Here is a 16,041-nt window from a genome sequence, read left to right on the forward strand (position 1 = left end):
AATCTATCTTATTAAGTTTTTAAGATATTACCAGAAACATTAGAAAAAATCGGAACATTATTTTTCCTGTTTTTCAAGAGTCTATCGCATCTACGAAAAAAAGTTACATATGTAGTGTCAACTGTTATATACCGTTGGACGCGGGACATTGTGCAGAATTAGGCGACACAAAAATTATAAATCTATCTTATTAAGTTTTTAAGATATTACCAGAAACATTAGAAAAAATCGGAACATTATTTTTTTTGTTATTTAAGGGTCTATCGCATCTACGGAAAAAAGTTACATATGTAGGGTCAACTGCTATATACCGTTGGACGCGGGACATTGTGCATAATCCGGCGACACCGAAATTATAAATCTATCTTATTAAGTTTTCAAGATATTACTAGAAACATTAGAAAAATCGGAACATTATTTTTCCTGTTTTTCAAAAATCAATCGCATCTTCGAAGAAAAGTTACATACGTATAGTCAACTGCTATATACTGTTGGACGCCGGACATTGTGCAGAATCCGTGGACATCAAAATTATAAATCTATTTTATTAAGTTTTTAAGATATTACCAGAAACATTAGAAAAAATCGGAACATTATTTTTTTTGTTATTCAAGGGTGCATTTTCATCAAAATCTGATAAGAAAAAAAATCATGTACTGTATATTCATACATAACTGTGTAGTTTGTATAAAATATGGTAAAATATAGAGGATCGGAACACGAGTTTCGGGACGAATTTTATCTGTTTACCATCACCATTAACCAAATAAAAACCCCAAATTTCTGAGTCATGCAACAAAGAGGGCAAACCTCAGTTTTCGATAGACGTAAATAATCAATCGAGTTACGTAATCTGGCAGATTTCCCTAATTGAATGATTTTATTCATTAATAATCTAGTATAAATTTTCTTATTGACAATGCATTCGAAATAAACTATTAGACGAAAAAGTAACACCCAAACATTTGTAGTTAGAAAACAACTTGAAATGAAAAACCCTTAAAGAATTTTCCTAAAAAATCCACTATTACGTCTATAGACAGAACTTCGCCCAGAAATTTAACACCGTGACAGGAATTTAATTCCTATTTATAGGTATAAGAGGAAATAAAAAAGCTGACGCGACTGCAAACTCAGCTAGTCCTTCGCAGCATACAATGCGTTTTGAAGGAGGTGATTTGAGGCTAGTCGTTAAAAAGCGAGTAGCGGAGAGATGGCAAGATGTGTGGAACGCACAAGTCCACAATAAACTACACGAGATCAAACCTGTGATAGAAAATTGGACACAGTAATGAACAGTATGATAGGAGACTTCAGGTTATTCTTACTGGTTTGAGAATTGGGCATTTTCGACTGACTCGTGAATACCTTCTGAAGGGTATGTCCAGCCAGTATGCCAGTATTGCAACTGCTCTCTTAAGCCCTGGTCACACTACGCGCATTTCCAGCCCGCGCACGGCGACCGCAACTGCAACAAGCGCGAGTCGCTGCGCGTCTTCTCGTGGTCACATCATTGTTCGTTGACGTTTTGCATACTCGGTACACCTGACCCTATAATAAACCAATAAAATTACAGCAGCTTGTTTTTATCTACTTTCGTGAGTTTACCGACATTTTTGCGTTCTACTTCAGAGTATTTACGGAATTTTAGCTACTTTTCTTATTAAAATAGCAAGCAGTTCCTTTTCTGGAATGAATAAAAAAAAAAGGCGCTAATTTTGTTAGAGCTGGCGAGAATATACGAAGAGAAAAATAAAGAAAAAAACGTTTCATGCTGGGTTAAAACTTGACGAAATGAAAATCAACGGGCTAAACAATCGTGCTTTCACCAGTTGATGAATGAATTAAGGCTTTCGGATGCCGTAGGTTATAGGGGATATATCCGTATGAATATTAATACTTATATATAATTTAGGCGAAACGTTTCGTAGTTTGGCATATCAATTTAGAGTGGCCCATAATTCGATATCAGTCATTATCCCAGAAGTTTTGGATGCTATTTATCAATCTTATAAAAGTGAATATTTGAGGGTAAGTGTTGTTTAGAGGAAAGCTTGAATGATTTAATTCATTTATAATCGATATATTTTTTTCTTTTATATAAGCATTTATTTTATTCAATTGTATATTATTAAAAGTAATCAAACTTTTTAAAATAAATCTAACAATAACTTTTATAAATTCAGATTTGATTTATATTAAATATAGCATTTAAATGTACTGAAACTGAGTTAATACAAATGTTATAATCAAGATATGTTGACAAATATATAACACAAAGTATGACGTGGCACAAAGACGTTTTCTGATTGGATGCGCGTTTGCAACCGTCGCCAGTAGAACAAACTTTTTGTTTCTAGTTGTGGTTGCAGTCGCGCCTGTTTTCGAGGGGGGATTACCAATTAACGGGAACAGCCGTCGCGGTTGCAGTCGCCCGCGCGGCTGGAAGTCGCATAGTGTGACCAGGGCTTTAGTGTAAAACACATACCGCGCGATTCCTCTGCCTTCGAGACACGGCGTAGACAGTGTTTTGGAAATACAAGTCTAACAGAGATTTTCGGCAGAGACTAGACTTTTCTAAAAGTCACCAATATTTATAAACAAATTTGATTATTTATCTATTTATTTTTTACATTTATATACCTTATTGTTTTGTTTATTTGTACTGTTTTATATGCTTGTTAATGTTTTTTGTTATTAATATTTTGTACTATGTATATGTAACTTTTTCGCAATCTTACCATTTAACATACAAGTACAGTACAATCAGTGCGAACAGTTTAGGACAATTTAAATGCGTCACAATACGCTGACGTTTAAATGACAAGAACGGGGTAAAATAAAAAATTGTGATAAAACTAAATAACGGGATATTTAGACTGATATTTTCGGTTTATTTTTATGTAAAAGTATGAATTTCTAACTAATCATAATTTCTTACTTAAGTGAATGATTTTCATAAGGTTTAGAACAATATAAAACAAATAGATAAATACTGTCTAATTGTAAGTAATAACGCTTGTAATTTAGTGCAATTACGAGAATTGAATTACACGTACGGTTGTGTTATGGGGTTCATTCGACTGTCATGAACTTGGAAAATTGCGATTCTATTAACGGGACAACGAGTGGCGATATCTTCGAATATTTCCTCGTGGCATCAATAGAAGATCATATGCAATATAACAATGCAATCTTTCAACAAGATGGAGTTAAATGTCACACCTGCAAAGATGCCAAAGAATGGATTACATCTTAAAATAAAAATCTTTGGATTGATCCGGAAACACTAGAATAATGGCGAGAATCTAAATCAACCAATACAACAGATAAGAAAAAAAAAAGTAAGAAACTGGTCTGAAATTAGACTAGAATAAAAAAAATCATTTATTGATAGCACTTTAAAAAGAATTATCTATTGTGACACGGTCACGATACCAGGCTGCAATTTTTAATCGTGTTTCTAATAATTTTTTAATTTAAAATATATGCTCTCCACCTGAAATTAGTGGGGGCTCGGCCTGGTACATCACACTTTTTATTTAACAATAGAGTCGTGCCGGTCATCCACATAACCCCTTTCGGGAAGAATATATTTGAATTGAAGTAACGTGACTTCCGCTTTTTATCGGACATTTTTATATAGTTAATCTTGGACTACTTTCCGTAAACTTTTCACATCTGCTCTCGACGTTCATCTGTTTAACTCCTTTCTCGAGATCACGGGACAGACAGATAACAGACCGTCCGACAGACGACTGTGGAAATTTATAGGTCTACAAATTTTTCAAATTGCAGCCAGATAAAATCTGCGATTCATAATAAAGGACATTTATTTTGAATTACAGATTACACGATTTCGAATATTCTCAAGTGTTCGAAAATCATTCACTTAAATGAGAAATTACGACTTTACCAAATATTTAGAATGAAAATATAGATAAAAAACAGGCTAGATATTCTCTTGTTTGATTTTTTTACAACTTAAAAAATTTCCACAGTAATTTTCATTTACGGGTTGACACTTTTTATAGAGTTAAATTATTATAAAGATTTTGAACCGAGTGTCTATTCTGAAACGAACCATTTCACTCCACGCGAATGAAATGGGTCATAATCAATTTCGGTATGGTGTGAAATGGATCGCGCGCTATTCAATCTCCATTATCGAACTAATTAGACACAAACGCACCACTTTCAAAATTAAAACAAATCAAAAACATTTCCTATACGACGGGTGTTGAAACACGTCCTTCTTTGCTCGCAAAGCAGAAACAGACAAAAATAAATAAGTGGTCTGTTCCTTAGTTTCTTACTGTAACCAAGCAATTCGAGGATTCTGATTCCTCTGCACGCACCACTAAAAAGTTCGCTTTATTTTATTATTTCGCCAATGTTTGGGAAGGCATTAAACATTGTCAAGAGCCAACAGCTCGATCCCAGTACGGCCGGAGGACCGAGCGGTAAAGGTGGCAGCCTTCCGCTCTGGGCTACCCGGGATCGAATCCGATCGGATCATGGAATCCTCGGGAATTTTTCGGGGTTTTGGTCCTTTCATATATGTCGGGTCCCGTCACTGATCATCCGGTCTTCCCATTATGGGCTCTGGCCAAACCGATAATACACTTGCTGTAAGAGGCTCTCTTAGTGCCCACAGGGCGTAAACGGCATATACATAAAAAAAGCCCGGTCCTCGTTAAGTTGCTCCTCACTAAGTAAACTACTCTCGCCAGCTCTGGTTGTCGGCCGAAATCCTAGCCAATCCGCCGCCTTATTTTGGATATTTTTGTGGAGTCCTTACTTTCATTTTTGTCTTACTTTTTTTTTCTTACTTTCCCGGTTGTTATAACAGACGGAAAGTATGGTTATCCGGATAAATAGCTCCGCACCAGATTTTTATATTCTTTTGAGTTCAGGGGATCTTGAAACGTCGAAAAATTCAAAAAATTCGGGCGGGATAATTTCTTTATGTATGATTATGTGGTTGTGTTAATGTGCGTGTGTGATGATTTTATTCACCGTGTTTACAGCTTAATAACTCCCGTACTTTTTGTCAAATATTTCTGAAAGTTTGCAAAATTTTATCCATTTATTAAAAAAAATGATACTATTAAATGTTGGTAGTTAAAGTTCGACAGGAATAAAAAAATAAAGGAGTCATGTCCATCTCCAGTAGAACTAACTTCATGACGATTTTACTCCTTTCTATCTTGAAAATCAAGCTTTTTGCCATTTTATAATAGTTAAAAATATAAACGTTTTTGAAAAAACATATTATAACAGATGGCGCCACCGGATGTCGCCGGAAAAGTTAAGCAACTGGTTGCTGCATTTTTCATTTTATTTGATTGACGGATTCATCGTCATTGTTCATCGGCCGTTCGAACTAAATATCCGGTCAGCTCAGACAACTCCGTCTGTTTTTCCCTCTCCCCCACTTCTAGTCTCCGCCCTAAGCTTTCTCCAATTCTCTCCGACTGCCTCTACGTTTTGTTCTTGTTAAAATGCAATAGACTTTAATATGAGGTCTATTTTGTGTTTATTTTATCCTCTACTTCAAAGACATGGATATTAAACAAATAAAACAATTTAGAATTCAAACAATGGAAATGAAATTCCCGAAGTCAATATAATGCTACACAAAACTGTAAAGCCGTCAACGATCTGTTGTAGAAATTTCAAATTTAATGATAATTTTTCTGAATGGGAGAATGTTACTTTTACTTCCGAATTTTACATTTAGAAAATATCGTTTAATTAATTATTGATGTCCAATATTTACTCATTCTTAATTACCTTCTTTATTATGAAACGATTATACATTTTATAATAAAATTCGTAGTCAAAATGAACAAAAAAATATACAAAATTAATTTTAACAGACGCGAATGAAAAATAATAGCGATTTATGAATAATTCTTCATTACAACGATCAAACTGGAGGCATTTTAATTATCCGAATTACAGATTTCGTCAAGTGAAACTTTATAATAAATCGCTTCTTCTTCCTTACACTTTAGCACTTTGTCGACATTTCCTTTTTCTGCGACAATAAACAAAGCCAGCAAACACAATCCAACTGAATAACATTAGCGAAGTAAGAACAGCAACTGCGATTTTCCATCCTAAAACAGAACTAACTTCGTCGAAACAATCATCGTTCGAAGAAGAAGCATTTACCGAAGATGCCAAATTTATTTCTGGAATTCGTGTGCATCCGTCATTAGAAACAATTTCGGTGAAAGACACAGAAGACGAATTTCTCGCGCAGAAAACATCGGAGAAATCTGCAATCTTCTGCCTGTTCCTAATCAACCAGTCCTTAGTAAATTGAGAATGGCAATGGCAAGTCAAATTGTTTCCGGATAAGTAAATCTTAAATTCCGGAGAAACGTCGACCAAGTTCGTTAATCCGGAAGGTAATTGGGTTAACCGGTTTCCGTCCAACCACAGGTATTTCACGTTTGGCAAAAGAACATAATCCGAAATATTACTTATTAAATTATTACTCAGACGTAGATGAATGACGTTTTTCCCACGTCACAGAATCGACATTTGACAAGTCTTTTATGTAATTATTACTCAAATCGACAATCGTGGCATTCGAAACGAGAACGTCGGGAATTCTGTCGATTCTCTTTCCGGAACAATTAACCATCACGCCATTTTGTTCTGCAAAACATTTGCAATAGATCGGACAATAATTTCCTATTGTTACGAACGATGTATTATCAAACAAATTTCTGTTTTCTCCGTAACATTTCGTGTTATCTCTGTTTGGAAACATTTTCTTTGCTACTTCCATATTTCGCTTAACGAAAGAAACGAATTGCTGCAGTTTGTCATCACAAGTAATTACATTGTTTCTTAAATCATATGTCGGCATTTCAAATCCATACGTCCACTCATCCAAGTAAATTGTTTTGATTTCACAATAAGACAGATCAATTATCACGCGATTTGGTGTGTAAATTGGCAACTTCACAGTTTCAAAATGATTATTTGAGAAATCGACTAGAGTCAAGTTGTATTCCGTCCAATTTATCACCGGCCATTGTGTCAACCCTGCATTATTTAACTTCAGATAATTCAGATGCTTGCTGCTGCCGAAAGGATACCGACCAGTAAGTTTAGTTAAATTGTTGTAAGATAGATAGAGATACGTTAAATTAGTCAAAGGAAAAAAGATGTTTTCGTGTAAAAATGTCAGGCGATTTTTTGATAAATCGAGATGCTGCAATGACGACAAATTCTGAAAAACATCTTCGGGAAGATTTTCTAACCGGTTTTCCCGCAACATTAAAAGTCCCAGTTCAGAAAGTCCGTGAAAAATTTCTGTTGGAAGTGTCGATATTTTATTATTCGTACAGGAAAACATTGTTAGCATTTTGTTATTTCTCAGAAGATTAGGCGGGAGATGTTCAATTCGGTTGAAATCTAAATGCACGATTTCCAGATTAATTAAGTCAGAAAATACATCGTCTTCGAGTTGAAGAAATAGAACAAAAACACTGCAATAATTTTTAGGCAAGTTGTGCAGTTTCTTAAAGAATCCTGACGGAATTTTTAATAATTCTCGGTTCCAACTAATGCCAAATGTCCTTAAGTTAAAAAGACCTTTTAACATGTCGCTCGGTAAATTTTTTATACGATTCGAACTTAAATCCAAATATTCCAGTTTGGTGAGATTTCTAAAGACAAGTGGATGAATCGATTCAATGTTATTGTGACTTAAGTCCACTTTTGTTAAACTGTGAAGGTTATATAATAGATCTTCGGGTAAAACTCTTAACTCGCCATACGTGATGGATAATTCGGAAAGATTAATTAACTGTCGGAAAGGTTCGTTTAGAAATAAAGTGAAGTTATATCTATAAATTTGCAATGAAGACAGCGATGGGAAACATTGCGGAATGTTACATTCAGAAGTTCCGACGTGTTCACGTTTTCTATTTCGACAGATCGCAGAGAGGACATGTCATTAAAAGAGGCGCTGTCGAAGTTTCTGTTACGCTGGTTTGTTTCGTACAATATCTTGATGCGTTCGATTCATACCCGAAAGTGAATATTCCAAAGTCAATCCGCGACAGAAAACAATCGGTAAATGATATCCCTTTTACATTTTTAACGTCCAAACACGGCATCAAAACGAGAGTCAATCGTTTCCTTGCCGCACTTGACAGACAAAAACTGGTCGAATTTTTTAACAAAGGAATATTTCTTTGATCGGTAGCAGCTATCTGCCCGTGACAGACAATAAACGTTTTTCCAATGTGTCCAAAACTCTTGACAAGAATTTACCACTAGAAAGAGGAATTGCAAAAAAGAAAACCCACCTCATCTCGTCCAATGAGTCTTGTAATTACATCGACAGACGAATCTCAGAAGTACGATTCTGAGAAACGAATTAACAATAAAACAGAATGGTGAACTCCTAATATTCGATATGTCTACTATTGCTACGTTGACAACACGATAACTTATGACGTCATTCGTACTTATTCGTCATTTCCAATAGAAAGATTACGTGTACAGTTTTTAATTTTTTTGTTTATTTCCGTTGCAGTGGAAGGAACATCAGATTAACGTTAAATGAATTTTTTACGAATGAACAATTTGTTTTTGACTTTTATTGCACGGGAGTGTTACGTTCGTTTAAAGAAATTGATATTGTAAATAAAACATATTTTTTGTCTGTGAACGGTGCTAATCGATCGTGTTTTGTGACACAAAAAATGTTTCTGTCCGACTCCAGTTAAATTATTATAATAAGAATCTTATCGCTGTATATGAAATAAATAAATATAATTGTGTTCTTTTTACATTCGTACGAATGGAAATTTTTATCGGGTGAAATTTCAATCAGATTTTGACGAAATATAAATATTTCTTACGAATTATTCTTATTTTTCATACATATACGAGAAAATAAAAATGCCCTTTTTTGATAAGTAAAGGGGACAGAAAAAAATAATTAAAAGGCACGTAAATGATTTCCTGTGTGAATGAAACTCCGACCATTTGTAATATTTATAGCATTTATTTAAGTTAATAAAAGTACAAGATAAACGCGAAACTCTGGCAAATAATTTAACAATATTTAAAAATAAAAATAAATTAATCTTCGAGTAAGAAACTTAAATAAATTGAGGAAGTTCGTATCTAAAATTAATTAACTTTATCAACGAAAGGATAAGGGAAGTATGTTGAAGTTTGATAAAGGAAAATGCGGAGAAACCAACTCCAAAACAAAACCGAAAACAAAAGTAGTTTAAAAGATGAGGAAATAATTGTAGTAAATGCGGTCATTTCCAGACTTAACCCCTTTTATACCTGGTATCGAGAACGAAATCCGAATCTCCCGTGGAGAGGAAACAGAGGCAGAACGCCAACATTTTACACGCGTGCGACTGCGGAAGGTACGCGCCATCGCCATTTGAATGGTTCGGAAGAACCGTCGCACCGCCGTATCGGGGATGGAGAGCGTCTAGAAACGGCCCAGAATCGTCGGATTTTGTAGGGAATCCGTTATACCCCGTTCGAAGCCACCGATTTCGGCCTACACCTTTCTCCCCGATGCAATTTAGGCCTGTCGAATACGGAAACGACAGACAGGTTGGTTCGAATACAGCTCCGGCGCACCAAACAACGGAGCCCCTCATAGATTATTAGCGTTGCCTGCCCCAGAAAATAAACCGAGAGAGAATAATCAAACGAGAGAAATAGATAGAGTTATTTCAAGTAAATTTTAGGGAACAAAATCGCGAGATAGAACGACCATCTGAAAGTCCAGTTCAAACCCAATTAGCAGGGAATTAATGAGTCAAAAGGCAAAGATTTACCCCCGTGTATGATGATTTGCGAAATTGAAAATAAAAAAGCACGATTAACAATAGATACCGGCGAAGCTGTTACTCTAATAATTACAGTAGTACCCTTTTCCCTAACATAGAACTGCCGCCGGCCGAAACAAAGACGATAGACTTAGTAGTGTTACAGGAGACGTTATAGAAACACGCTGAAAATTCAAATTAAAATTTAAAATAGGACGATTAGTATTTTATCACGATTAGTATTTAGTCTGAAATCACGAAACAAATCGAGGATCTTAGGTAGGGACATCATTGAAAAATATGACATCACAATTTCTGTTAAAACGCGACGTGACTTTTTGGACTCAGCCGAACCACAAGAAAATTTTAGTAGCCCTAATCTGACAGAAAAGGTATAAAAAACTCGCGAACAGATTAAAACAAACGAAGGCGTAGCGTCAGAAGACAACCCTATAATTAGTAGGATAAGAAAAATAAAATAATAATTATAATAACAAAAACGCAAGTAAGAAAAAACAAAGGCAGAAACGAAATTTGAGAGCACGATAGCTGATAGCACGGACAAAAGAGAGACCGATACGTCGTCGGATGTAGTTTTGTTAAACAATTATGTAGTTCTTCCGCGATCAGAAGTTATTGTAGAGTGGAAAATCCATCCACACGCGACGAATCGGATAGAAGTAGTCGAACCTTCACCCTGTGAAAGAGAAGAAGTCTTTGTTGCAGTACATTAGTAAATACACGGAAGCGAGGTAGAATACCTGTTAGGAATATTAAACATAAAAACACGGCCTGTAAAAATCAATAAGGGAAGTAAAGTAGGGACTTTTGTCTTAGTGGAACAGGAAACGCGTCAAGAGGCCGAGCGAAATGAAATGAAACGATCAAATGAAAATGAACTAACTACAGCTCAGTTTGCAAATCTGTTTAATCTTAGTTTGATTAGGAAGGACGAGTTAACTCTTTTATTGGACCTATTATATAAATATAAACACGTGTTTGCGAAAAATGATTTCGACCTAGGCTATTGCGATTTAATAGAACCTAAGATAGATTCGGAAATAGCCCTCCTATTTGTCGAGTCCCACACAGAATCCCTTACGCGCAAAGGGAAGTAATGGACGATTTAGTAAAAAATATGTTTAAACCGTCTACCTCCCAATGGGTAGCATCGGCATTATTGGTCGCTAACACACTGGTTGTAGATTACCGTCAACTGAATAAGATTACAAAAATAGATCCTTATCCTTTGCTCCTCGTTCGGGAGTCATTAAGTTTACAGGAAAGGCGAGATATTTTTCCACCATGGACAATTTAAGTGGATATTGGCAGTTACCACTGAACTCCAACTCGAAGGAAAAGACCGGATTCGGTATCCCATCAGAGCATTACCAATTTAATCGTATGGCTATGGGACTTTGCAGTGCAGCCGCAACTTTCAACGGCTTGCAGATTTGATACGAACGTCCTTAAAACACAAAATTTGTCTAATTTATATGGATGACATCGTGGTGTTTAGTTCTGACGTCAAATCACACTTAGATCGCTTAGAATTGGTTTTTTCAATGTCTGGCAATTGCCAGGATAAAACTTAAACCCCAAAAATTCAGTTTCTTGAAACGACAAATAAAATTCCTAAGACAAGAAGTGTCGGGAAAAAGGAATCCGATCCGACCCAGCGAAAATAGAGTGCGTTAAAAATTTTCCCCGACCACAATGCTAGAGGGACGTTAGAGCATTTTTAAGTTTGACGGGTTATTATAGGCGACATATTTCCCAATATGCAAAGATTTCGAAGCCCCTTTCCGATTTACTGAAGAAAATGAGGAATTCCATTGGACCGAGAACCACGAAGCAGTATTCGAGAAGTTAAAAGAAACATTAATATCAGTCCCTTTACTACGTTCACCAGACTTCGATAGCCCCTTTATATTGGCAACCGATGCGTCAAACACTGCGATAGATGCCGTGTTGTCTCAGAAAGACAAACGTGGAGAACTTCTGGTGGCTTACGCTAGCAGGTTGCTCGAACCAGCCGAAAGGAATTATAGTACCACGGAGAAAAATGTCTAGTTGTAATATGGTCAATCAAACACTTTAGACCCTATTTATATGGAAAAATTGTTTAAAATAATCACGGATAGACCCCTTAGTTGGCTCATTAAGGCTAGGTACGAAAAGTTCGAAACTAAGTCGTTGGAACTTAGCGCTCCAGGAATATCAGATTGAAGATCATACACAAACCAGGCAAAGCGCATACAAATGCTGACGCGCTGAAGTCGCATGCCAGTGAGAAAAATAGACGAGGTGAAGCTGATTTTTAGTAAAGAACAAGTCAGGGAACAACAGCAAAAAGATCCCTTTTGTAGTCAAGTAAAGAAACAATTAATGGGAGACCCGTCCTCCCAAGAAACAAACCTAGACGCTACAAATTTTTGTTTAGACGCAGATCAACCTTTTACCGTAGAAAGACAATAGCCGAAAGAAATGAAGTTCGTGACAGATTAGTAATTCCTCAAATAATGATAGAATACATTTTAAAATTATTCCACGACATTTCTAGCTCAGGACATCTCGGTGCAAAAAGATGCGAAAGAAATTGCAAAAACAGTTTTATTGGCCAGAGATGACTAAACATATACGCACTACTGCGACGGTCGTCAGGAATGCGCGATGAGGAGAAGACCTCTGCACGGTCATCGTGCGTGCCCCTTTGCAGACGTTTCCAAAGGCATCGATACTTTTCGAGCGTACTGCATCGGACATCCAGGGTCCACTCCCTATAACTCACCACGGTAACAAGTATTTCTTCGTTTTCACAGAGCATTTTTCCAGACGGGCAGAAGCGGTCCCTTTGCCCGACATTGCTGCTAAAACAGTGGCGAAAGCGTTAGTAACGCAAATTATTTTAAGACATTCGGTCCGGAAGCAACTGCTTACTGATAGAGAATCCAATTTTGTTTCTAAGGTAATGAAGGAGGTATGCGATTCACGGCGTATAGAAAGACTCCTTTCGACCGCGTATCACCCCCAGTGTAACGGAATGGTCGAACGGCTGAATAAAACGCTCATAGACATTTCGACCCATTACGTTGTCAAGGACCAACGTAATTGGGATGAAATGATCCCTTATTCACTTTTCGCCTATAATACAACCGTGCATTCCAGCACAAATGAGACCTCTGTTTTATTTAATGTATGGACGTGACCCTACATATCCATTTGATATAGACTTTACGATATAGAACCTAACCAAATAGACTCAGTTGTGAGGTAAGCGAAAATTTCGCGAGCGCACTCGGGGTTAGATCGAATTTAGCGCACAAAGTAGCGCAGGAACACGCAGAAAAAGCCGCGATCGACAGAAAGGTATATCACCAGCGCAAAAACAAACCTTACAAATTTTCAGTAGGAGATCGAGTCTTTGTAAAGGAAGTAGTAGTCCTCTCTGGTTTGAAACGAAGGTTAGCTCCCCGATGGCAGGGATACTATCGAATAGTTGCCGAGACAAGCTCGATAGATTTCATCGTTCGACATATACATACTGGAAAGAAGTTGCATACGCGTGCCAGTCGAATGAAACCCGCGTTAGCTCGTTTAGAATTTAAGCCGACCCTGGAAGAGGACGATATCTCAGGAATGGGAAATTCCAACTCATATTTAGGTGGTGACGCAGGGTCACTTCAATCAGAATTAGTCGACTCGTGGGACGAGGTTATTTTACACTGGATCCGACAGAAAAGGACACACTCGACACGAACTACAGAACCCGAACAACCCGAGGTCCCTTTTCAAGTTTCCCACAATTACGCTCTTCGAAGTCGAAACCCCTTAAGCGAGCACCCTTGGGTTCTTCCAAAATCTTCGGGTTATATACCACCTCGCGTAGCGACGGTCGCGGACGCGGAAGTCACGGAGGCTCCATCCCGAGGCCATATCACGAGTGCCCGTTACCGCCTACTCCCATTGGATTATTTACCGAAAGTGTAAATGGTGATCTCTTTTGTCTGCCTAGAAAAGGTCATCATCTCCAACGAGGAGGAGGTTAGTTTGTAAAAATACGCGCGTGCTTTCAACGAATTGTCGGAAATCAGAACTTTGCTAGTTACGCGAAACTCTTTCTTTCCTACATAATGCAATTGAAACCCGAAACTTTTTATTCATTTGTGCCGATACTTTGTATCTCGAACGAAACTTTGACTGTGCCAACGTGAACGAAAAAAAATATTTTTCATATTTTCTCGGAAAAATAAATATGTGAAAATCGTTATTAACACACACGTTGTTCAAATCCAAAAAATTGTCGCGAGAAAAAATTTCACGTAGAAATCTGTTGTAGATTGAGCAATTTATTCAATCGAAGAATGAGAAAAATTCACCTTCCTATTTGAAACGCGCGGGAAACAATCAGATCCGTCAATAAACTGATTGAAAGGAAACAATCACGAAGTGTCGAATGTGCAGCAGAATTGAAAGAAACGTCCCCTCGGACCCACGTGACCTCGATTTGTGGTAATCCGCATCGAAAAAATGACAGAAAACTGTCACGTGTTCGCGAGAAGGACATCTCGAAAAAGCGATGCCAGAAAAGGATGTAGAGGTCGACAAACGGCCGACATCCGCGCAGACATTCGTTCATTCGTCGTCCAGAGTCTGGCAGAAAGGAAAGATTCCAAAGGAAAGAAAACGAGCAGCGGTACTCTCGTGAAAGACAGACTGATCGAACAATCTGAATTTAGAGCCCTTTTTGGCTTTGCGGAGAAAAATGTAAAATTTGTTAAGGTCGACCGTAAAGGAAATGCGTCGACGCTCGTAAAGAGTAGCGGAAAAAACAAAATTTTAGATAAAGAAAATTAAAAAGGGGAATATTTAAAACTAAAGACGCAGTTTTGTAAAGTCAAACGAAACTAGAAAAATGTAGGAATGAGTGTGGGTGTCGCGGTACCGATTAAACGCGATCACAGTCTAAAAGACAATGTCGGATAAACCGTCTCTAGCCGACCATTTCCGCGACCAACACGGAGCTCCATTTATGCGTGGAGACGGGTGGGAGACCAATTAGACAGCGCGGAGGATAAGTCTGTCCGATTAGCGACGAATCGATCCCAAAAACTTATAAAACTCCGACGTCGAGGACAAAGGCGGGCGGCCTCCTCTAGCCTACCCGCCGTGTTCGTTCACCCTCCGCTCGTCGTACTTCGGTTCGTCCCTTTTTTTTTGTGCTGTTTCTCCCGATTAAGAACATTAATTCGACGCAGCCCCGGAAGCCCCGCCAGCGTGGGGCCAGAACGAAAACGAAAGGAACTTCCGAAGACAACTTACGAAGCTCCGAACTTCAGGACCTTGATAATTTTATGTAAGCGTATTCGTCAAAAATAAACGGTTTCTTTGCGAAACACTTGTCTTTTCTGCCTCCTCAAAACCGCCACCCACATACGTATAGACCTTAGCGATGGTTGGGAATATAACTCCCCTCCATTACGGCGAACTTACGCTTTTATTATGCTTTTTACCAATTGTATTCTAGGTTTTATAACGCGTAAGAAATAAAAATTGAAGCAAACTTATAGAGATGGAGTTTCTTTCACACCATTTCTTTATTAACAATAAAGTAAACAATTAAGCTCCCGGTTTATCCAGCGATTGGCTTAACCACCGAACCGTAGGAACGAAAGTCGGTACTTAAGTAAGGAATGCCTTTAATTAAGATATCAAACGTTTTATACGTGGATAGAAACGAAATAACACAGACGAAAACGAAGAAAACACAAACTGTAGGATAAAAATAGTAGACATATACATTGAAAGTAATGTAAGAAGAAGATAATTAAACCTGAAAAAAGTTATTATTAATCTCTATTTATTATATTATCGCAGTTGTAACGGTTAGAAAGAGTGGTTTTTCCTTTTTTTCATTCCAACGCGTAAAATTCGTCAGAAAAGAAAAACTTCTGTTTATTCGAACGTAATCAATTAATTAAAAGTTGTTTAAAATTTTGATAACGCCATCTGTTATAATATTTTATTAAAAAACTTTTTATATTTTTAAGTATTATAAAACTTGCCGTTTTATAATACTTAAAAATATAAAAAGCTTAATTTTGAGTGTAGAGATGCAGTTTATTTTTTAAAAAATGTAAATGCTAATAACGAGGATATTCGTCACGATCCCCTTTACTTTTTCCTTTTCTCGACCTTTAATCGCAAA

General features: G+C 37.1%; 1 protein-coding gene across 1 annotated transcript; it reads right to left on the reverse strand.

Moving 5' to 3' along the window:
- Window positions 1-6,505: 6,505 nt before the first annotated feature.
- Window positions 6,506-7,387, reverse strand: LOC136982461 (carboxypeptidase N subunit 2-like). Its single transcript, XM_067278943.1, has one exon. It carries the CDS (start codon window positions 7,385-7,387, stop codon window positions 6,506-6,508), a length of 882 nt encoding a protein of 293 aa, XP_067135044.1.
- Window positions 7,388-16,041: the final 8,654 nt, after the last annotated feature.

This window comes from Centruroides vittatus, unplaced genomic scaffold, assembly GCF_030686945.1.
Source record: "Centruroides vittatus isolate TY-2023 unplaced genomic scaffold, ASM3068694v2 contig_843, whole genome shotgun sequence".
Lineage (NCBI taxonomy): Eukaryota > Metazoa > Arthropoda > Arachnida > Scorpiones > Buthidae > Centruroides > Centruroides vittatus.

Bases quoted from the DNA above. Each gene is read 5' to 3' on its own strand.
- LOC136982461 (XM_067278943.1), bottom strand. From the start codon at position 7,387: ATGCTAACAATGTTTTCCTGTACGAATAATAAAATATCGACACTTCCA.